A 24,882-nucleotide genomic window follows, 5' to 3' on the forward strand; every position below is an offset into this window, starting at 1 on the left:
AACTGGCTTGAGGGGGAAAAAAAAAAAAAAAAAGCATGAACACAGGTTTGAGGCTGAACATGGAATAACGTTAACTATGAAAATATCTTCATCAACTTGCACAATGAATGAACAGGCTCTGTAAGAACCAAGTTTCAGGCCAATCCAGGCCGACTCTCAGTGTTTTCAGAGTGGACAAGAGGAACTCAAGGGGTGAACAGCTCCACGCTGGCTCACAGTCATTAATTCAACAAATCACATGAAAGAAAGAAAAAGCTGCTGAACATTAGATGCATTCATAAAACAGTACTAGGTTTTGACAGTTAAGATCATACAAATTTTTACCAAGCACACTCAAACAGCCTGATGCTTTATTAAGTATCCATAGCTGTTCCAACACATAATACACAGCAGGTAGGATGCAGGCTCAGAAGTTAAACTAGACCGAATACACTTAAAAGAAAAATGTTATGTAATCCTTTTCTTTTTTTTCTTTCTTTCTTTTTTTTTTTTTTTTTTTTTTTTTATAGAGAGAGAGAAAGAGAGAAGGGGGGAGGAGCAGGAAGCATCAACTCCCATATGTGCCTTGACCAGGCAAGCCCAGGGTTTTTTTGTTTGTTTGTTTGTTTTTTGGGTTTTTTTTTTTTGTATTTTTCTGAAGCTGGAAACGGGGAGAGACAGACAGACTCCCGCATGCGCCCCACCGGGATCCACCCGGCACGCCCACCAGGGGGCAACGCTCTGCCCACCAGGGGGCAATGCTCTGCCCCTCCGGGGCGTAGCTCTGTTGCAACCAGAGCCACTCTAGCGCCTGGGGCAGAGGCCAAGGAGCTATCCCCAGCGCCAGGGCCATCTTTGCTCCAATGGAGCCTCGGCTGCGGGAGGGGAAGAGAGAGACAGAGAGGAAGGAGAGGGGGAGGGGTGGAGAAGCAGATAGGCGCTTCTCCTGTGTGCCCTGGCCGGGAATCGAACCTGGACTTCTGCATGCCAGGCCGACGCTCTACCACTGACCCAACCGGCCAGGGCCTGTAATCCTTTTCATGTTGAGACTCATCCATATTTGGAAAAAAGGGTTAAGAGCTTGTTATGAAAGATCACCAATGCTTATTTCACAAGGTAATGACTACAGAAAAGCAGATATTCAACCTACTAAATATATCACAAAAATTGTTTTTAAAAAGTAAATTAAATGTGAGACGTTTAATAAAAACAGCAAATCCAGTAGACAGAAACTAAGAAGACCCAAACTTTTAATGTTCCTTGAAAAAGCTAGACCTTAAAGCCTGACCAGGTGATAACACAGTAGATAGGCCATAGGGCTGGGACACCAAGAACCCAGGTTTGAAACCTCGAGGTCACTGGCTTGAGCAAAGGCTCATCCAGCCTGAGCCTGGGGTCCCTGGCTCTGCGGTAGTCTCTGGGTCAAGGCACATATGAGAAAACAACCAATGAATAACTATGGAGCTGCAACAAAGAATTGATGCTTCTCATTTCTCTCCCTTCCTGTCTAACCTTCTGTCTCTGACACACACACAGAGCTAAAACTTACAGAAACCAAATTCATCCCAATAAATTCAATTTCAAATTATGAACAAACAGAAAGCATCACATGTTCACAGATTCACTCACTTCTAGTCTCGGTTCCCCTTCCTCTTGCCATCCCAGAAAATAAGACCCATGACTGAAGGACAACTCTCATCCCTCCCAGTTTATAATGGCTGGAACTGGAAGCAAATAATCTTAAAATCCCCAAGCCTTAGAACTAGAAATTCTCATTAGTAATGAGTAATTCTCATTTTAATCCTTTTAACTAAAACAATTAAGCAACTGTGAAATAGATTCACTGGGGAACAAAATTTAAGTTGCATCCACCAAAACACTTGTTCTTACCTAATTCGAGTGTGCTGATCTCAAATCTGCCATTAGTTTTTCTCTGTAAGCTACAGTTTTTTTGTACTTCAAGATTTTAGGTTTTCATCTTATTGTAAAATTTTCAACATTTAGTTTAACATAATGAAGTAGAATGTCTTCTTGGGCATCATCTTTGTGAAAATAGAATATATAACGCAATAAATACACTAATACTCTAAAAGATATAATTGCATCAGAATTTTTATACAATTTTGAAATAGAACATATTAAAACACTTATTTTAATCATAAAATTTGTGCACAACTTATTTAAATTCTATTCAGGCAAAAATTTGCATTTGTAGCTCTTGCGTTTGTGTACTTGTTGAGGACAATCTCGTTTGATGCTCCAGCAGTAGTCTGCTCATCACTAACAGCTCCAAGATTTTCAGGACACTTATCAACTTACTGTTCAGGAAGTGAATCTTAACGCTCATGTTACATCCAATGTCACGGAAAGCTAACAGCATCCTTTGAACCAGAAGTTCATAGTTTTCTGCTTTTTTGTTGCCAAGAAAGTTCTTTGTAACTGCCACAAAAGACTGCCGTGCTGCTTTCTCCTCCTTATTCATCTTCCTGGCAAATTCTCTGACACGTAGGAGGGTTCAAATTTGAGGTCCATCGAATATACCTCCTTTTATCTTCTCAAAAGACAAGGCAGGAAAAGCACAAATAATATGTTGAAAGCATTCACTTTTGGCCCTGGCCAGTTGGCTCAGTGGTAGAGCATCACCCCAGTGTGCAGGAGTCCCAGGTTCGATTCCTAGCCAGGGCACAGGAGAAGCGCCCATCTGCTTCTCCACCCCTCCCCCTCTCCTTCCTCTCTGTCTCTCTCTTCTCTTCCTGCAGCCGAGGCTCCATTGGAGCAAAGATGGCCAGGGCGCTGAGGATGGCTCTGTGGCCTGTGCCTCAGGTGCTGGGATGGCTCTGGATGCAACAGAGCGACGCCCCGGAGGAGCAGAGCATCCCCCCTGGTGGGCGTGACGGGTGGATCCTGGTTGGGTACATGTGGGAGTCTGTCTGACTGCCTCCTCGTTTCCAGCTTCGGAAATGCAAAAAAAAAAAAAAAGGAAGCATTCACTTTTTCTATTCAAAGCCTGAACAAACTGCTTTATTAAGACAAGTTTGATGTGAAGTGGGGGAAAAGTGATCCGGTCTCGATTACCTACAGGTTCATTCACAATATTCTGCATCCCTAATTCCAGAGCTTCATGTTTTAGCCACTCCCTCTGTGTCCAGTGTTTCTCCCAAGCTCAGCTGTCCCACAAAAACAGAAAGCAAGGATACTTCGTGAAACCTCTCTGTTGTCCCAGCAGGAAATTTAGCATTTTAAGATCCACACAAATGCAAATGATCCAGTTTTGCTCCTCATATGTCACAAAGTCGAGGACAGTGTTTATCATAATCTCGCAGATGAGTTGAATTACCAATTGGAACCGCTGCATAAACATTACCTTTGTGTTAGGAGACACATTTCAGACTCCCTTTAGAGTTGTCAAAAAATAGCCACCATTCTGTTAGATTGTAAGCCACCATTCTGTTAGATTGTAACACTTAGCTGGCTGAGAAGACTACTGATATCATGATAGTAAACAAAGTGTTTTGTCTTGGGGGGGGGGGAAGTCCACAAAAATTTGTTCACACTTCCTGAAATGGGAAACTTTAGCTGACCAGAGAGGTATATCCTTTCCCTGAAGCCTGGAGGCTAATAACTCAGCTGCTTTCTTTGATAGGCCCAAATCTCTTACTAAGTCATTCAATTCAGGTTGGCTAAACTGCTGAGGGGTTAATGACTGCTTAGCATCAGAAGACTCTTCAGATTCTACAACAATTTCCTCATTCATGCATCTTATCAAAATACACTTAATCACCATGTTCACTTTCTTTGTCCTTAGAAGAAATAAAACCATTGAAAACTGGAACCTGGAGTGTCTTAGAGTGTGGGATAGGTCATATTGCTGAAGGAATGTTAGGATATGCGATCAGGCCTGACCTGTGGTGGCGCAGTGGGATAAAGCGTCGACCTGGAACACTGAGGTCGCCGGTTCGAAACCTTGGGCTTGCCTGGTCAAGGCACATATGGGAGTTGATGCTTCCTGCTCCTCCCCCTTCTCTCTCTCTCTCTAAAAAAATCAATAAATAAAATATTAAAAAAAAAAAAAAAAAAAAAAAGGATATGCGATCATACGCTGTTTTTTTTTTGCCGATTCCCTTGGTATGGATCAGAGAGAAATAACAGTCACTGCTGTGGTCCTTAGGTTCACGCCTAACCATGGGAATATGAAAAGGCATTCCTTTGCGTTTTCCTTTTGTCCAGTCATGAAGCTTTTCCCCACAATTATGACACACAATATGAGGAGCCCAATTCTTGTCTTGAATGCCAAGGGAAACTTGAAAATAGGCAATATATGCACTTGTCACAAATGATGAAATATTGCGCTTTTGACGTTGAAGTGTGTAACCTCCACATATATAACAGAAGGTGTCAGGAGTAGTCTTACATTTACACCTACTTGAAGAAGCCATGATTGAATCTTAAAACAAAATAAGAGGGTGTGTTTATCAGATAATAATTGTTTACATTTAAAAACTACAATCATACAAAAGTGCTGTTTGTAAAACATTAATTGCCTCCTGGTTATGTTCAATCCAAGAGTTATTACTCTTTAACTCCAATTTAAAAACCAATGCATGCCTGACCTGTGGTGGCGCAGTGGATAAAGCGTCGACCTGGAAATGCTGAGGTCGCCGGTTCGAAACCCTGGGCTTGCCTGGTCAAGGCACATATGGGAGTTGATGCTTCCAGCTCCTCCCCCCTTCCTCTCTCTCTCTTTCTCTCTGTCTCACTCTTTCTCCTCTCTAAAATGAATTAATAAAAAAAAAAAAAAAAAAAAAATTAAAAACCAATGCATGCCATTAACTATAAAAAGAAATTAAAATTGCATAAAAACTAGCCCTGGCCGGTTGGCTCAGCGGTAGAGCGTCGGCCTAGCGTGCGGAGGACCCGGGTTCGATTCCCAGCCAGGGCACACAGGAGAAGCGCCCATTTGCTTCTCCACCCCTCCGCCGCGCTTTCCTCTCTGTCTCTCTCTTCCCCTCCTGCAGCCAAGGCTCCATTGGAGCAAAGATGGCCCCGGCGCTGGGGATGGCTCTGTGGCCTCTGCCTCAGGAGCTAGAGTGGCTCTGGTCGCAACATGGCGACGCCCAGGATGGGCAGAGCATCGCCCCTGGTGGGCGTGCCAGGTGGATCCCGGTCGGGTGCATGCGGGAGTCTGTCTGACTGTCTCTCCCTGTTTCCAGCTTCAGAAAAATGAAAAAAAAAAAAACAAAAAAAAAAAAACTAGAGCATGCACCAAAAAATGGATTTCAGATTTGGAATCAGTGACGCAGAAATTTATAGAAAAAGTTCTAAAACCTTATGCAACAGAAAAAAAAAAATTGTTCCCCAGGGTTATAAACCCGCACACCCATGTATTACCACTTAATCATGCACATCCCAGGGGCTCACCATTCAGAGGTTCTGGTTCCCCTTCTGCTTCTCTGCACTGTTGGCCTTTCTTTTTTTTTTATTTTTCTGAAGCTGGAAACGGGGGAGAGGCAGACAGACTTCCGCATGCGCCGACCGGGATCCACCCGGCACGCCCACCAGGGGCGATGCTCTGCCCCTCCCTCCGGGGCGCCGCTCTGCCGTGACCAGAGCCACTCTAGCGCCTGGGGCAGAGGCCTAGGAGCCATCCCCAGCGCCCGGGCCATCTTTGCTCCAATGGAGCCTCGCTGCAGGAGGGGAAGAGAGAGTCAGAGAGGAAGGAGGGGGTGGGGGTGGAGAAGCAAATGGGCGCTTCTCCTATGTGCCCTGGCTGGGAATCGAACCCGGGTCCCCCGCACGCCAGGCCGACGCTCTACCACTGAGCCAACCGGCCAGGGCCCTATTGGCCTTTCTTGTTTCCATCCTGCCACCCCTGCTCTTTCTCTCCTCTTTATTCCGGCGCTGAACTTGTTCTGAGAAACTCTTAAAAGCTATTTCATCTTCAGCTGCTCCTTAATCTTTGTGAGTGCTCCCATCTCCACGGACGTCCGCGTCTTTCTAGCCTCCCCCGACCCGTGTCTCTGGCTTCCTGTAAGTCTTTCCTTTCCACCCAGTACCCCCGCAGACTGACTCCAAGCTGTTTCTCCCTCCGCTCCCTCATCTCTAAACCCCCTTTCTGTCCCTACTCGCCCCCCCCCCCCCGCAGCTCTCCTCCTCTGAGCCACTCCCTCCTTCTGAAATGCTCCATCCTGCGCCCCTACTCCTGCTCCCCAGCCCCCTCCCTGCGCCCTTCTCTCCGGGCCCCTCCCACTCCTCGGGGTTTCTCCCCTTTCTTCCCCTCGCGCTCCTCTCCCCGATTACTGTCACTCTCCCCGTCGCGGTCCCGTCCCCCCGCACCCCCACGTGGCCGTCTCTTCATGGCCCCTCACTGACCTCTCCTCCCCCTCTCGTGTCTCTCTCAGTCCCCTGACCCCTCCCAGCCCCGCTCTGCGCGTCCCCGGGGCCCCTTCGCTGTCGCCGCTCCCACACAGCCTCCCCGCAGGGGCCGGGGGCTCTTCTGGGGACCCCGGGTTCTCGCCCGGAACCCCCGCCCCATGGACATTGTGCTGTTCCTGGACCCGGGCCTCTTATTAAATGGGGGAGTGTCTCAGGAGGGGGTTCGCAGGTCCCCAGGGCGGGGGGGGGGGTGCAGTCCGGGCTCTACAGGGCGAAAGAGGCCTGGCGGAGGAGGGGCGCACACTGTCTGTCTCCCCAGGATTTAAACAGCGAGGGGCGTGGGGGGGGGCTGCCCCCTCGGACCGAAGCAGGAAACCCCGCTGCCGGGGATGTCATCTCAGGAGAAAGGCCACAGCAAACTCAAAGTGAATTTTATAAGTTTTGTTGCAAACCTGCTCAGGGACTGCAGGCAACCCATGCACGGGAGCTCTGCAGCCCCGAGCTTCTAAAATGGCTCCTTTTTATAGGGTGGCTATCTAGGCTGAGCAAGCATTATACAGAAGCAGATGTGGCAGTTAGCTATTCGGTAGGGAGGTTGCGCACAGCATAGCAACAGAGGTGGGGTGTATAGCTCAGTGGAGAATTTCAAACATAAACTTCTGATAAGGGTCTCTGAATCATAGTCGCCCAACTTTGAGCTGAACTCTTTGTTCTCGGCCTCACAGGGACCTTGTCTGCACTTCCCTGCTCCTGTTTTTCTAAGAGATAGACTCTGGCAGCCACAGCACACTTCCTTGAACCTAACAGGGACGTCCCACACCCCACGGCGGGGTGGCCTCAGAGTTTCCCTGGAAACCAACGCGGAGCCCCCACCCGGCAGCGAAGCAGGCAGGCTCCGGGCCTCTCACCAGGACTCCGCACTCACCTCTGGGGGCCCGGGAGCGGGGCTCTCGGCGTCCACAGCGACTCTCAGTCGCCCCGCCTGCAGGAACGGGACGGGGAGGATCAGGTTTAAACAGGAAGACCGTCACTGGGCTACGCAACCTTCGCGACTCCACAGCCGCTTCCGGGTCTGTAAAAAGTTGCGCGTGCGCATTGCCTCAGAACTGCTGCCCGTTATACCCGAACAGAGCGCTTCCTCAATGGGCGTGGTGTGATAAGAGGCGGGTCCCTACCCACACAGCGAAACAGCGAGGGGAGGGTACAAGGGCGGGGCCTGGGCTCCCCTCCATTTGCTCCCATTGGTTTTAGCCTTTCTCCATTCGTTTAAGACTTCCTCACATCATTATTGCCATTGGTTTTTGTTTTTTTGTTTTTTTTAAGTGTTAGGAGTAGAGATAGATAGATTCTAGCATGCACGGAACCGAGATCCACCTGCACCCCGCCTCCAGAGCTGGTGCTGGAATCAACAGGTATTTTTAGCGCCTGAGGCTGACTGGCTGCTCAGACCAACCAATTTATCCTCAGCTTCCGGGAACACGTGGGAACCAACTGAGACTCTGGCTGAGGCAGGGCTACTGGGAGAGAAGGGAGAGACGTTGGGGGGAAAAAGTAGATGCTCACGTCTGTGGTGTGCCCTGACCAAAAATGAAACCCCAAGAGTCCATATTTTGGACCACACTCTGTCCACTGACAAAACTGGCCAGGGTGATTATTCCTAAAATTTAAATGATTTCTACCAATGCAAAATTTATGATAACCTTCCAAGGATTCAGTTGGATAAGATCTTTGCCACACATTATTTTTTAGATTTCTCTTACTCGTATCTTCACTAACATTCCAAGTTACACTCTCAGTAAATACGTTGTCCAACTGATTATATTTTAACTTCTCTGCCAGTGTAAATTTCTGGTGCTAAGTGAAAGTTCATCAGTTGTTATAGCTGGAAATAAGTCGTGTGGGTCAAAATTGAGCAAGACGACTATTTTCTCTTTCTTTCTTTCTTTTTTTTCTTTTTTAACAGAGGCAGAGATAGACAGGGACAGACAGACAGGAACAGAGAGAGATGAGAAGCATCAATCATCAGTTTCTCGTTGTGCGTTGCGACTTCTTAGTTGTTCATTGATTGCTTTCTCACGTGTGCCTTGACCGTGGGCCTTCAGCAGACCGAGTAACCCCTTGCTGGAGCCAGCGACCTTGGGTCCAAGCTGGCGAGCTCTTTGCTCAAGCCAGATGAGCCCGCGCGGGACCTCGGAGTCTCGAACCTGGGTCCTTCCGCATCCCAGTCCGACGCTCTATCCACTGCGCCACCGCCTGGTCAGGCAAAAATATTCCTTTATTTTTTTTTTTATCTATTCATTTTAGAGAGGAGAGGGAGAGACAGAGAGAGAGAAGGGGGGGAGGAGCTGGAAGCATCAACTCCCATATGTGCCTTGACCAGGCAAGCCCAGGGTTTCGAACCCGCAACCTCAGCATTTCCAGGTTGACGCTTTATCCACTGCGCCACCACAGGTCAGGCTGCAAGATGACTATTTGAAGCTTGTTTAAACAGTTGGAAATTGTGTCTAAGTACCACGACTTCCCTGAGCAAAGGTAGGGTAGAGCCAGATTTAATAGGAGGCACAACAGGCTCGCGACCTGGGCCCCAACTTCTGAAGGTCCCACAAAACCCGAACTTTACATTTTTTCTAATGACACCAATTTTAGTTTCATATGTACAATAGTATTTATTTTTTTATTTATTTAAAAATGTTTAACATGTATTTTTATATTTCCTAACATTTTTTTTTAGGGGCCTAGTATTTTGTTCTGTGTCCAGGGCTGGAACTGACTTTAATCCACCTCTGGGGAGAATATATATGGAATGCTTGAGGTTATTGGCATCGGGTTAGGCTTGTCTGTCTGGCGGATGTTCTTAGTTTTTACATTTGACTGAAACTGGCTTGGGCTAGGTAGGCTATTGTGATTTTGTTAGAGACAGTTATTTTAATAATCTTAACAGAAACAGGCAGGTGTTGGAAACAATGTTTAGGTTATGCCTAACATCTACCTCAAGTTTTTCCAAATTCATTATACTTGGAGGTTTTCTCTAATGAGTATAATTGAAATATTTATCAATAAAGAAGAAACATATGAAGAAGAATCTAAAGATAACCAGGGTGAAAGATTCGGAGATGGAAATTGTAAAAAGTATAAAAGAAAATCATTAGAATATATTACAATAAAACCCCAGGATTCCTGGCCTTTGGTGACTCACTGAATAAAGTGTTGACCTGGAATACTCGGGCTGCCAGTTTGAAACCCAGGGCTGGCCCAGTCGAGGCACATAGGAGAAACAACTATGGTTGATACTTGTTTCCTCCCCCCAGTTTTCTCTTCTCTCTATAAAAATCAATAAAAACCTTAAAAAAAAAATACACCCAGAAATGATCATGTTAAATGGAAACCATGTTACTTGCTGGTGGCCATTGGAATAAAGCATTCAAGTACTACTCATGTTTGGAAGGTTTAAAATATTATCATCTGCCCTGGCAGGTTAGTGCAATGGTAGAGTGTCAGCCTGGAGTGTGGATATCCTAGGTATTTTTTCTGTTCAAGGTACTCAGAAGAGCCTATTTGCTTCTCCACCCCTCCCACTCTTGTCTTTTTCTCCTCCTGTAGCCTTGGCTCAGTTGGAGTGAGTTAGCCTTGGGCTCTGAGAATGGCTTCAGGGACTCTGCCTCAGGCGCTAAGAACTTGGTTGCTGAGCAACACAGCAATGTTACACATGAGTACAGCATCGCCCCCTAGTGGGCTTGCTGGGTGATTCAGGGCCAGGGCATGGTATGCAGGGTTCTCTCCCTGCCTCCCTTCCTCTCACTGAAAAATAAAAAACTTCCATAAACTGTCATGATTTGTTGTCATTTAGATATTTTTAAACTTCACTGAAACTGGCATGTGGCTAAGCTATTCTGAATTAGGGTAAGTTATTTTCATAATTTTAAGTGAAACTGGCAGGTGCTGGAAACAACTTTTAGCTTATGCCCATCACCTGCCTAACATTTATCCAAATTCATTATATTTGTAGGTTTTCTCCAAGTATAATTTGAATATTTATCAATGAACAATGAATGAAAACTTTCCCATTTTAATTGCAAAACTTGCTTCTCACACTAGGAAGGATTCTTTTCAGTTAGGAAAATTAAGGTATCACTTTGATATATTTCTTGATTTCCTTTATACTACTAATTGTTGTCATTTTCAATCACCGTGGTTGACCCTGATGGATGAGATACTTAATCCAATCCTTTTTTCTTATCATTCCATGCATTTGTTTTCTGAACATGTATTTTTTTTTCTTTGATTGTAGAGAAAGAAGAAGGCAGAGAGAGTGAGACAGAGTGAAGCATCAATTTCTTCTTTCACCTATTTATGTATTCCTTGGTTGACTCCTATGTTTTCTGAGTGGCGCCGCAGACCAGGCACACAAGGACAATGCTTCAGCTGACTGAGCTAAATGACCAGTGCCACAGGTTTTTTGTTTCTGTTGTTTTAGTACATACAATGTTGGGAATAGTTTTTAGAATATTTGGAAGGTAGCTATCTAATATTGCAGCCAGTTCTGTTGGGATGAAAGTGATTTCAACGTTTACAACTATCTTCACTAACAAATAATTACATGGCTGCTGAAAAATTTCATTGAATTTAAAACAGTTGGAGAACAGCCAACTATAAGTTAGAATCAAGAGTTCATTTTCTTGCTTGACTGGTTCTGGAACAGTGGATATAACATTGACTGAAATTTCTGGTGTCTGCAGCGTGATCCCATGATCATGGGCTGAATGTGGCATCAACAATTCAATCCTGGGATCACTGGCTTGGCCATGGTGTCACTGGTTCAACAATAAGGTGACTGGCTTGTTTACGAGGCTGTCAGTTGGACCCCAATCAAGGTAGATTTGAGAAGCAAGTAATGTACAATGTAGAGCAATGAGTTGATGCTTCTTTTTTTTTTTAATATTTTATTTATTGATTTTTAGAGAGGAGTGTGTGTGTGTGTGTGTGAGAGAGAGAGAGAGAGAGAGAGAGAGAGAAGGGGGAGGAGCAGGAAGCATCAACTCCCATATGTGCCCTGACCAGGCAAGCCCAGGGTTTTGAACCGGCAACCTCAGTGTTCCAGCTCGACGCCTTATCCCACTGCGCCACCACAGGTCAGGCGAGTTGATGATTCTTTTCCTCTCTCTGTCCCTTTTTGTGGACTGAAATATTGACATGGGAGTGAACTGAACATTTTTACAAGAAAAGTTATGACATGTCTCCCTGTAATATTATAAAACATGTATATTATTAAGCACATCAAAATTATTTTCAAAAATTGGAAAACACAAGCACTAGTGTGTATCAAATTCTGTCTCACAAAAACGCATACTATTCATTTTTAAACACACATGGAACATATATTAACACTGGAATTTAAAAAATCCAAACATGATTATTCTAAGCCAAAACTGTAATGGTGCATTGTATAAAGCAGGGGTAGTGAACCTTTTTATACCTATCACCCACTTTTGTATCTCTGTTAGTAGTAAAATTTTCTAACTGCCCACTGGTTCCACAGTAATGATTTATAAAGTAGGGAAGTAACTTTACTTTATAAAATTTATAATGCAGAGTTACAGCATATAATAATTACTTACCAAGTACTTTATGTTGGATTTTTGCTGTTTGGCAGAATAAATATAACACAACTTACTATAGTTAAATCTTTTTATTTATACTTTGGTTGCTCTGTTACCGCCCACCATGAAAGCTGGAACGCCCACTAGTGGGCGGTAGGGACCAGGTTGACTACCACTGGTATAAAGCATCAACCTGCAGCACTGAGGTTACCAATTCGAAACCCTGGGTTTGCCTAGTCAAGGTACATATAAGAGATGATGATGATGATGTATATATATACACGTGTGTGTGTGTGTGTGTGTGTGTGTGTGTGGCAGACGGGGAGAAACATACAGAGGGGCATACTGGTACAGACAGGAAGGGATAGAGATGAGAAGCATTAATTGTTCATTGTAACACCCGAGTTGTTCCTTGATTGCTTTCTCATATGTGCCCTAACCAGGGGGCTGCAGCAAAGCAAGTAAGCCCTTCCTCAAGCCAGTGATGTTGGGCTTTAAGCCAGCGTTTTCTGGACTCAAACCAGCGAATATGGGGTCTGTATATAATCCCATGCTCACAGCAGCAACCCTACATTCAAGCCAGCAACTTCAGGGTTTTGGACCTCAGTCCTCTGTGTTCCAGTCTGATGCTCCATCCACTGTGCCACTGCCTTGTCAGGTAGGTGCTGATGCTTTCTGCTCCTCCCATCCCGCCAGTTCACTCTTTCCTTTTAAATGAACTTTAAAAATCCAACAAAACAAAATCCAAAGAAGTTTATTCTAGCTCTGCTCAAATGCCTGGGGCATTATTCCAAAATGCAGAGGTTGCTGGTTTGGTCCCAGTCAGGGTACATACAGAAACAGTTTGATGTTTCTGACTCTTTTATTCCCTTTATGTCTTGGTAAAATCAATAAAGAATTTTTTTTTTAAATTTTTACAGGGACAGAGAGAGGGATAGATAGGGAAAGACAGGAATGGAGAGAGATAAGAAGCATCAGTTTTTCGTTAACACACCTTAGTTGTTCATTGATTGCTTTCTCACATGTGCCTTAACCGTGGGCCTTCAGCAGACCGAGTAACCCCTTGCTCGAGCCAGCGACCTTGGGATCAGCTGCTGAGCTTTTTGCTCAAGGCAGATGAGCCCGCGCTCAAGCTAGTGACCTCAGGTTCTGGAACCTTGGTCCTCAGCATCCCAGTCCGATGCTCTATCCACTGCGCTACCGCCTGGTCAGGCAATAAAGTATTTTTTTAACAATGATTACTTTAGGGTTGGACCTGGTTAGTACTTGGATGGGAAACGATTACTCTAGAGATAGGGCTCCAAACAAGTTATCTAAAGATCTTTCAAAGGCTCGCGAAGAAAGGCTTTACTGTAATAGGAAGGGGTCAAAGGGCTACAAATAATAAATGAAATGTTTCTATATAGATAGAAACATTTAAAGTAGATGAAGTTGGCCAAAGGTGTGAAATTTGAGGGAAGGAAATTAAATATTTTTAAAAATTGTAAACAAATTACAAAATAACAGGAAATAAAAATGTTTATTACTTTTTGCTTTGTCTTGTGTTTTAGGGAAGAAGGGAGACAAAGGACAGGAAGGGAGATGAGAAGCCTTAATTCATAGTTGTGTCACTTTATTCGTTCGTTGTTTCCTTTCTCATATGTGCTTTGACCTGGGGGCTCTAGGTAAGCAGTGACCCCTTGCTCAAGCCAGCGAACATCTGCTTCTCACCCTCGTCTAATACCACAGCCAGTTGCTCGATTGGTCTGAATGTGGGCCCAGGTGCTGATTGCTCAGTTGGTCTGAGTGTGTTAGCCTCAGACACTAAAAATACCTTGGTATTGGACCATCAGGCCCAGGTTGCTAGAGACTTCCTGATCAGGCTGTATATGCAGGAGTCGGTCTCACTAAAAAACAAAACAATACTAAAAAACCCCAAAATAGTAAGATGCCTGAAGAGCTGGGTTTGAAACAAGACGTGACCAACTTCACCATGGGATCATAGACATGTCCCCATGCCCTGGCTTGAACCCAAATTTTCTGGCTTGAGAAAGGTATCACTGTATCTGCTGTACACCCCACATCAAGGCACATGAGAAAGCAATCAATGAACAAGTAAGTTGCTGCAATTATTGATGCTCCTGAAGTTTCTCCCTACTGCCTGTCCCTATCTGTCCCACTCTCATGAAAAAATCAAACATTAGTTCATACATATGCACAGTGTTTGTTTCACAACTATGTGCAACAGCTAAGATATGAAAAGTACCCTAAGTGAACATCTATAGATAACACTGGGGAAAAATTTTTTTCATTTTCCGTTGTATGAGATTTTAGAACTGTTTTTATATATATTTCTGCTTTGCCGATTCCAAATTTGAAATGCGATTTTTAGTGCATGCTCTAGTTTTTATGCAATTTTAATTTTTTTTTTAATTTTTAATTTAAGATTTTATTTATTCATTATAGAGGGGAGAGAGAGAGAAGGGGGAAGAGCAAGAAGCATCAACTCCCATATGTGCCTTGACCAGGCAAGCCCAGGGTTTTGAACCGGCAACCTCAGGTTTCCAGATTGACGTTTTATCCACTGCGCCACCACAGGTCAGGCCATAATTTCTTCTTACAGTTAATGGCATGCATTGGTTTTTAAATTGGAGTTAAAGGGCAACTCTTGGATTGAACATAACCACAAGGTAATTAATGTTTTATACTTTTACGTAATTGTAGTTTTTTAAATATAATTATCTGATAAAAACACCCTCTTATTTTAAGATTGAATCATGGCTTCTTCGAGTAGGTGTAAATGTAAGAATAGTCCTGGCACCTTTTGTTATATATGTGGCTGTTAACACACTTCAACATCAAAGACACAATATTTCATCATTTGTGACAAGTGCATATACTGCCTATTTTCAAGTTCCCCTTGGCAATCAAGACAAGAATTGGGCTCCTCATATTGTATGTCATAATTGTGGGGAAAAGCTTCGTGACTGGACAAAAGGAAAATGCAAAGGAATGCCTTTTGGTATTCCCATGGTTTGGCGTGAACCTAAGAACCAGAGCAGTGACTGTTACTTCTGTCTGATCCATTGGCAAGAAAAAACGGCATATGACCGCATATCCTAATATTCCTTCAGCAATAAAACTTATCCCACACTCCGGGACACTGCTGGTTCCAGTTTTCAATGGTTTTATTTCTTCTAAGGACAAAGAAAGTGAACATGGCGATCAAGTATATTTTGATAAAGATGCATGAGGAAATGGTTGTAGAGTCTGAAAGGTCTTCTAATACTAAGCAGTCATTAACCCCCTAACAATTTAGCCAACTTGAATTGAATGACATAGTAAGAGATTTGAGCCTAACAAAGGAAGCACCTGAGTTATTAGCCTCCAGGCTTCAAGAAAAGGTACTTCACTGGTCAGCTAAAGCAGTGGTCCCCAACCTTTTTCGGGCCATGGACCGGTTTAATGTCAGAAAATATTTTCAAGGACCAGCCTTTAGGGTGGGGTGGATAAATGCACAAAATAAAATGCAACCGGCATAAAAACTAGTATTTTTTTCCCTGAAGCTGGAAACGGGGAGTCAGACTCCCGCATGCACCGACCGGGACCCACCCCGCACGCCCTGGTGGGCGTCGCTCTGCTGCGACCAGAGCCACTCTAGCGCCTGGGGCAGAGGCAAAGGAGCCATCCCCAGCACCCAGGCGTCTTTGCTCCAATGGAGCCTTGGCTGTGGGAGGGGAAGAGACAGAAGGGGGGGGGGTGGAGAAGCAAATGGGCACTTCTATGTGCCCTGGGCAGGTATTGAACCCGGGTCCCCCACACCCAAGGCCGACGCTCTACCGCTGAGCCAACTGGTCAGGGCTAAAACTGGCATTTTAAAATATAATTGCTGAACTTATTAGACATGCATCAACAGCGAGTCTTAGACGGATGTAAGAGGGAATCCAGTCAATTTCTAAAAATAAATATCATTCATTTATAAATAAAACGGAAATAATGTACATTATTCTCTGTGGACCAGTACCCGTCCGTGGCCTGGGGGTTGGGGATCACTAAGCAAAAGTATCCCATTCCAAGAAGCAAGAACAAATTTTCGTGGACCTTTTTCCCTGAAGACAAAACACTTGTTTACTGTCATAGCAGTAGTCTTCTCAGCCAGCTGTTACCACTTAAAATCTAACAAAATGGTGGCTTTTTTTTTTGTATTTTTCTTAAGTTGGAAATGGGCAGGCAGTCAGCCACATGCGCTCAACTGGGATCCACCTGCCATGCCCACCAGGGAGTGATGCTCTGCCTATCTGGGGCATCGCTCTGCTGCAATCAGAGCCATTCTAGTGTCTGAAGGAGGGCACAGAGCCATCCGCAGAGCCCAGGCCAACTTTGCTCCAATGGAGCCTTGGCTGCGGGAAGTAAGAGAGGAAGGAGGGGGAGAGGTGAAGCAGATGGGCGCTTCTCCTGTGTGCCCTGGGCCAGAATCAGACCCAGAACTCCCGCATGCCAGGCCGACGCTCACCACTGAACCAACTGACCAGGGCCTATTTCTTGACAACTCTAAACGGAGTCTGAAATGTGTCTCCTAACATAACAGTAATGTTTACACAGCGGTTCCAATTGGTAATTCAACTCATCTGCGAGATTATAAAAATTATCCTCGACTTTCTGAAAAATGAGAAGCAAAACTGGACCATTTGCATTTGTGTGGTTCTTAAAATGGTCAATTTCCTGCTAGGGAAACAGTTTCATAAAGTATCCTAGCTTTCTTTTTGTGGGAGGGCTGAGCTCGGGAGAAACACTGGATACAGAGGGAGTGGCCAATACGTGAAGCTCTGGAAGTAGGGATGCAGAATATTGTGAATATTTCCCATACACACAGGGAATAAAATCACAGCATGAAATCATGTGATAGCAAATCACTTTAATATATTTGTCATATCGCAAATACTGCCAACAGAAGATTCTAAATAATTATACGTAACTCAACCAAGCAACTTATGATTTACGAAAGCACAAAGCAAAGTTAACTGAGGTTGTAATCATGGCTTAACTACCTATATTTTAAAGTATTATGTGAAAACTTTTGAGTACATTTCAGATGGTTTTTTATTTTTTTAAATGAGTCTAGACAGACTTCTGTATGTATAGTTCCCAGCATCCACCTGGTAACCTGTATAGGCCTGATGCTCAAATCCACCAAACTATCTTTAGTGCTTGGGGGCTGACACTCAAGACGAAATGAACTATCCGCAGATCCTGGAGATGACACTTGGACTAACTAAGCAATTCTCAGTACCCCAGTCCAACGCTGGATCCAACTGAACGACTCTTGCTTTGAGTGGGGTAGAGACATAGAAAAGAGAGGGGAAGAGAAGCAGATGGCCACTTCTCACATGTGCCCTGAGAAGGAATCATACCTGGGATGTTTGCACTCCTGGCTGATGCTCCAATTACTGAACCCCCAGCCAGGGTATATGCTAGGACTTCAATTCAATAGGTTTTCACATGTATATATATTATTTACATCTTTATGCTCTCTTGTGCAGCAGGAATTGTGTTGGCTTCTGACATGTATATTTTGAAATAAGTTCTTCCACCATATACTACAAACATGAACATTTTAACCAGTTACATTCTCTGATATGGAGGTTGCAGTTCAAGCTAATGCCTTTCCTATATTCTTCATTCAACATTTCTCTTTGGTATGAATTCTCATGTATTAAGTTATGAATGCAGAATAAAAATTTTGCAAGACTGTATACGTTTCTAAGGCTTACCTCTGGTATAAATTCTCTCATGTTCAGTAACATAGGAATGCTGATTAAATGCATTGGCACAGATTTCACATTTGCAAAGCTTCTCTCCAGTATGAATTTTCATGTCAAGTAATTACTAACCGCCTAAAAAGTTTTTGCCATATATTTCACATTTGTCAGGTTTCTCTCTGCTATGAATTCTCAAATGTTGAGTAAGGTCTGAAAGGTAACTTAAAGCTTTGTCACATAATTCACATTCATGTATGGATTCTTTAACATATGCCTTTTATCATGTTTAGTACATTTTACCTGCTGGTTCAATGCTTTGTCAGATTTCAAATTTTAGGGTTTTTCTCCGATATGAATTACTTCATTTAGTAACTTCTGATCAATCTTTGAAGGCTTTTCCACATATTTTACACTTGTAAGGCTTGTCTTCGGTATGAATTCTCTTATGTTGATTAAGTGTTGACAACTTAGTAAAGGCTTTGCCACATATTTCACATTTGTGTGGCTTCTCTCCGGTATGAATTTGTTCATGTTTAGCAAGGCCTGAAGGATAATGAAAAGCTTTGTCACATACCTTACATTTGTGAGGCTTCTCTCTACTGTGAATTACCGCATGTCGCGTAAGGTGTGACAGTTTACCAAAGGTTTTGCCACATATTTCACATTTGTGAGGTTTCTCTCCAGTATGAATAGTCATATGTTCCGTAAATACTGACCACCTACTAAAGGCTTTGCCACATACTTCACATTTGTGAGGCTTCTCTCCAGTATGAATTCTCATGTGTTCAGAAAGAACTGAAGAAGAACGAAAAGCTTGACCACATATTTCACATTTGTGAGGCTTCTCTCTGGTATGACTTCTCAAATGATCAATAAGCTGTGAATGGAAATTAAAACTGATGCCACATTCTTTGCATTTGTAATACTTGTCTGCAATATGGGTTTTCTTATGTTTCTTTAAACTGGATAATTGACTAAAGAATTCCCCGCACTGATAGCATTTGTAAGCTTCTTCTCCAGTATCAATATTCTCAGATTGATTAGTATTAAAATATTGGCTCAAAGATTTGTTACATTCACTATATTGGTTTGTGTTTTCTGTAATATCACTATTATTATCTGTATTGAGATCTGAGGTTTGATCAGTAACTTTCATACTTTTGTGATGGTTCTCTGAAACGCTGGTTCTTGAATAGCTTTTGAGATTTGACCACTGGTAAAAGTTGTTCCAAGATTCATTAAATTGATCACTTCTCTTGCCATTATATGTACTCTGGAATTATAAAAAAAAAAAGGTCATTAGTGAGGGTTCTAATTTCCTTAAACATAAAAGTTTTTCCCAATTGCCTGACCTGTGGTGGCGCAGTGGGTAAAGCGTCGACCTGGAAATGCTGAGGTCACCGGTTCAAAACCCTGGGCTTGCCTGGTCAAGGCACATATGGGAGTTGATGCTTCCAGCTCCTCCCCCCTTCTCCCTCTCTGTTTCTCTCTCCTCTCTCTCCCTCTCTCTGTCCTCTCTAAAAATGAATAAATAAATAATTTTAAAAAAGTTTTTCCCAATTAAGTATTCTATGAAACCATATTAGAATAAAGACAATACCAAGACTATTAAATTATAAGCTTTGGATCTAGGAGGAAATGCATCTAGGGAAAAGCATAATGAATCCCTCTTTAAGGGATTCTCAGATCTGGCCGGTTGGCACAGCAATAGAGCATCAGCCTGGCAGTAAGAAGTCAAGGTTTATTTGCTCTCAGGACACCTGAGAAGTGACCATCTGCTTCTCCACTGCTCATCCCCTACCGTCTCGCTGTCTTTGTTCTCCTCCCCCAGACAAGGCTCTGTTGGACCACATTGGTCCAGGTGCTAAGGATGACTGAATAGCTTCACTTCAGGTGGTAAAATAGCTTGGTTTCTGAGCAACAAAAACAAATGTCCACGATGGACAGCATCACCTGGTAGAGGTATGGCTTGGTAAAAACAAGGTGGGGTATGTATGGGAGTCTTTCTGCCTTCCCACTTCACTTAAATAAAATTAAATAAATAAATAAAAGTTCCCAAAATTATATTCTTTATAATTTGTTTTCATTGGTAATCTCTAATTTTCAGAAAAATTTAACCTAATCCAGTATTTTTCACGGGCCAAATGAGTATTTATTTTTAACATCGACTAGATAACTTCTGATATTTCCAATTTCCTTTCAGAGAATATGTTTGTTTATAAAATTGTTTTTTGCCAGACTTGGTGTGGTGCAGTGCATCGGACTGCAACATAAGGGCCACCCTGGTTCAAATCCTTAAGGCTGCAAGCTTGGGGATGGGCTAATCTGGCTTCTGTAAAGGTTTACCAGTTTAAGCGTGGGGTCACTGGCTTAAGCATGGGATCATAGACCTAACACCAGGGGTCCCCAAACTTTTTACACCGGGGGCCAGTTCACTGTCCCTCAACCGTTGGAAGGCCGGAGTATAAAAAAAACTATGAACAAATCCCCGTGCACACTGCACATATCTTAAAGTCAAGAAACAAAACGGAACAAATACAATATTTAAAATAAAGAGCAGTAAATTTAAATCAACAAACTGACCAGTTTCAATGGGAACTATGGGCCTGTTTTAGGCTAATGAGATGGTCAATGTCCGGTTCCATGTTTGTCACTGCTAGCCGTAACAAGTGATGCAAGTGTGCATCAGTTAGTCTATATCTGGTTGGAGATTTCAAATGTTTTATTCTGGAAAAAGTCTGTTCACAGACGTTAAGTGCTGCCAAAGATGGTTGCCATTTTGAGTGCATGGTTCCTGAGATTAGGATATTTCTCAGAGGGGAGAGATGCATAGAAATTAGGCAAGCTGCTTGACTTGAATGCGACTTTCAAAGAGTCACAATTCTGCAGTTCAGACAGTTCCATTTGGTAAATTGTATCCACATTTTCAATGTCAATAGAAAATGGGTTACGGAAAAGCTGTATGACCTGTTCATGAGATGAAGCTCTTTAAATCTGAATTGGAACTCCTTTTGCAACTTTTCCAGTGAATCCACACATGTTTCTTTTGGGAATGCAATCAAGGGTTTTTCCCCTAGCAGAATTTGAGTTAAGGGGAGATGGCAGAAATTTTCCTCCTTCACTTGTTTGATAAGGAGGCCTAATATTACTTCAAATGCTTTCACATGTGATTGCATATCACAGATGAGCTTCCCTCTTCCTTGAAGTTGCACACTGAAACTGTTGAGTAATTCTGTTACATCTGTCAGAAAGGCAAGGTGCCATTTCCATTCTGCATCATTGAGCTCTGGTACTTCTTTGTTTTTTGAAAGCATAAAAGCTGTAATCTGTGGAAGTAAGACATAGAAATGTCTCAAAACTGTCCCTCGAGTCAGCCAACGGACTTTTGTGTAGTACAGAACATCTTCATAGGCAACATTTAGCTCAGACAGAAATTCCTGAAATTGTCTGTGATTTAGTGCATTAGCTCTAATGAAGTTAACACAAGATACCACAATTTTCATAACACAGACCCACTTCAGTGATTTACTACATAGCGCTTGGTGGTGGATGAGGCAGTGTATGGCTATTGGATGAGAATGGTTACGTTTGTCCATCTCTTGGTTAATGCAAGCAATTACTCCTTTCTTAGACCCCACCATGCTAGGAGCACCATCAGTTGTCACACTGGCTAGTTTAGCCCTGTCCAGCTCCAAATCCTTCAGTTTGGGAAACCTTTTCATAGATATCCTCTCCTGTAGTTGTTCCTTTGATGCTTTGCAGTGCAGCAAGCTCTTCTGTCACTTCGAAACTGTCATTCGTCCCATGAATAAAAATTAGAAGTTGTGCAGAATCACGAACATCATTGCTCTCGTGGAGTGCCAAGGAAAAATAGGAAAGTTTTCTTGCAGAGGTTTTCAAATGTTGATGCAAATTGTCTCCCATTTCTTCAATCCTTCATGTAATCGTAGATCCTGAAAGACTAACTACTAAATAAGCCTGCCTTTTCTGGATACAACTCTTTGGCACCCGAAACAAGATACTCTTTAACAAATTCTCCCTCCACGAATGGTCTGCCAGTGCATGCTATTAGCTTGGCAACTTGAAAACTTGCTCACAGTGATGAAATATTTAGCTGCTTCTGCTTCACAAAAGTATTTTCTTGAATTGTCAATGTATTTTTTAGTTTTAATATTTTATCTTTTTTCACATCTCCGACCAAACAATCATGTTTATCTTTATGTTGAGTTTGATAGTGTCGACGCAAGTTGTATTCTTTGAACACAGACAGTATATTCTGGCATATCAAACACACAGTTCTTTCCTTGTACTGCATGAAAAAGTAATCATAAGTCCACTGTTCTTTGAATATCCTACACTCCGAGTCAATTTTTCTCTTTCTTGACGTCATTGTTTCCTAGGGATTCCAAATTGCTATTAGTAAAATACCTATTTATATATAGTCATATAAAAACATGTACCAACAATAATTTTGCCCACACAGAGGCATACACACTGCACTGCCCATCAACGCAGCCTTCCCAGTCCACATCATTTCAGCCTCACCGGTGGCCATATTGGTGGAACTCCACTTTTACCTCAGGCTCACACTGATGCGGTGCGCGATTACTGAGCCAGTCCCTCCACCATCTTTCTAGTTCACACCACCCTGTGCGAACCACACTGTGATCTGTGAACTCACACAGGAATATGATCGCATAGGTGAGAAGTCCCATGCAATCAGATTCCACGGCAGGAAAAAAGAAGGCATGACACTAGTGTGTGTCCTCTTGTAGTCCATATTTATGGATCTGTAATTATAAACCATAATACGAAAAACACATGCCTCACTTCTCCCACATAGTACAATGGCAACCATACTCCCCCAGATGCACAACATACTGGCCACTATAACCTCCATTTGCCCAAGTCTCTCCCCACATTACTACACAGTACAATGGCCCCATTCTCCCCCAGATGCACAACATAATGTCCCCTATATAAGGGCCATTATGCATCTGGGGAAGAATGGGGGCCATTGTACTACCGTGTTGCCCCGAAAATAAGACACTGTCATATTAATTTGAGCCCCCCCAAAACAGGGGTTGTCTTATAAATCACCCAGTGGCAGCGGTGGGCTTCTTACAGTAGAGGCCCACCGCTGATGTCACAGACCAGATCACCGCTATTTGATGCCTGTATACAATACTGGAGGCGGTGCTGGGCCTATGACACTATATACCGCCATCTGGGATAGCGGAGGCTGCAGTGCTGGCTGTGATGGGCCTATAACACCTTGCACAGGTCCATCACCGCCACCACTATACCAGACAGTAGTATACACAGTGCGGAATGTATACATCCTGTGCTCCTGGAGTACTGTATGTGGTGGTGCCACAAAGCTCGGCATCACTCACGTACAGTACTACTTACGGTGATGTGGGAAGCACCCGTCACAGCTCAAAAGCACGTTTCAATGTGCAACTTCAAGGAAGAGGGAAGCTCATCTGTGATATGCAATCACATGTGAAAGCATTTGAAGTAAAACTAGGCCTCCTTATCAAACAAGTAAAGGAGGAAAATTTCTGCCATCTCCCCTTAACTCAAATTCTGCTAGGGGAAAAACCCTTGATTGCATTCCCAAAAGAAACATGTGTGGATTCACTGGAAAAGTTGCAAAAGGAGTTCCAATTCAGATTTAAAGAGCTTCATCTCCATGAACAGGTCATACAGCTTTTCTGTAACCCATTTTCTATTGACACTGAAAATGTGGATACAATTTTCCAAATGGAACTGTCTGAACTGCAGAATTGTGACTCTTTGAAAGTCGCATTCAAGTCAAGCAGCTTGCCTAATTTCTATGCATCTCTCCCCTCTGAGAAATATCCTAATCTCAGGAACCATGCACTCAAAATGGCAACCATCTTTGGCAGCACTTACGTCTGCGAATACTTTTTCCAGAATGAAACATTTGAAATCTCCAACCAGATATAGACTAACTGATGCACACTTGCATCACTTGTTACGGCTAGCAGTGACAAACATGGAACCGGACACTGACCATCTCATTAGCCTAAAGCAGGCCCATAGTTGCCATTGAAACACTGGTCAGTTGATTTAAATTTACTGTTCTTTATTTTAAATATTGTATTTGTTCCATTTTGCTTTTTTACTTTAAAATAAGATATGTGTAGTGTGCACGAGGATTTGTTCATAGTTTTTTTTATACTCCGGCCCTCCAATGGTCTGAGGGACAGTGAACTGGCTCCCGGTGTAAAAAGTTTGGGGACCCCCAGCATACAGTGTCACAGGCCCAGCACGGCCTCCAGTGCTGTACTCAGGGATGGCGGCGATCAGCCTGTGACACTGTGTATACAGCATCATGGACATCTGCAGCAGCAGCAGTGGGCCTCTTCTGTGGTAAGCCCATTGCTGCATGTTTCCTCTATTATAAGACACCTCCTAAAAATAGGACAGCCCCCGTCTTTTGGGGGTAAAGTTAATATAAGACAGGGTTTTTGTTTTTTTTTTAACAGAAAGAGAGTGTCAGAGAGAGGGACAGATAGGGACGGACAGACAGGAACGTAGAGAGAATGATCAATCACCAGTTTTTCGCTGTGACACCTTAGTTGTTCACCGATTGCTTCTTCACATGTGCCTTCAGCAGACCAAGCAACCCCTTGCTTGAGCCAGCGACTCCGGGTCCAAGCTGGTGTATTCTGCTCAAACCAGATGAGCCTGAGCCCACGTGCCCAAGCTGGTGACCCCGAGGTCCTCCACATCAAAGTCTGACACTCCATTCACTGCGCCACCACACGGTCAGGCAAGACAGGGTCTTGTAATAGGGGAAACATGATGTGCAGTAATGTGGGGGTAGACTTTTGGGCAAAGGGAAGTTATAGGGGCCATTATGTAATTGTACATTTGGGGGAGTATGGGGGCCATTGTACTGTGTAGTAATGGTTCTAGTGCTTTGCCTTTCTTCCTACTTCTGCTGTTATTTCACATTCCTTTCAGTGATGTGGGGTGCTGCAGCTGCAGACCAGATCTGTGTCATATGACGCGCTTCCAGAGTCGTAACGCATGCGTTCTGTGTCATCGGAAATATTACTGTACATGACACCAGCACATACAGTACTCTAGGACACAGGATGCATCCTGTGCAATGTGCATAAGGATTTGTTCATAGTTTTTTTTATAGTCCGGCCCTCTAATGA

The 24,882-nt window shown here is 43.5% G+C and overlaps 1 protein-coding gene across 1 annotated transcript in view; it reads right to left on the minus strand.

Annotated features, from left to right (window-relative positions):
* Positions 1-16,838: 16,838 nt before the first annotated feature.
* The window catches only part of LOC136332005 (zinc finger protein 479-like), a 28,004-nt gene continuing 19,960 nt past the window's right edge, over positions 16,839-24,882 (minus strand). The window contains exon 6 of the mRNA XM_066271234.1: positions 16,839-18,959. Within this exon, the coding sequence (XP_066127331.1) occupies positions 18,066-18,959 (894 nt within the window). The 3' untranslated portion in view covers positions 16,839-18,065. The remainder of the gene's footprint in view (positions 18,960-24,882) is intronic.

The sequence above is a fragment of the Saccopteryx bilineata genome, chromosome 3 (genome assembly GCF_036850765.1).
Source record: "Saccopteryx bilineata isolate mSacBil1 chromosome 3, mSacBil1_pri_phased_curated, whole genome shotgun sequence".
NCBI classification, from domain to species: Eukaryota; Metazoa; Chordata; class Mammalia; order Chiroptera; family Emballonuridae; genus Saccopteryx; species Saccopteryx bilineata.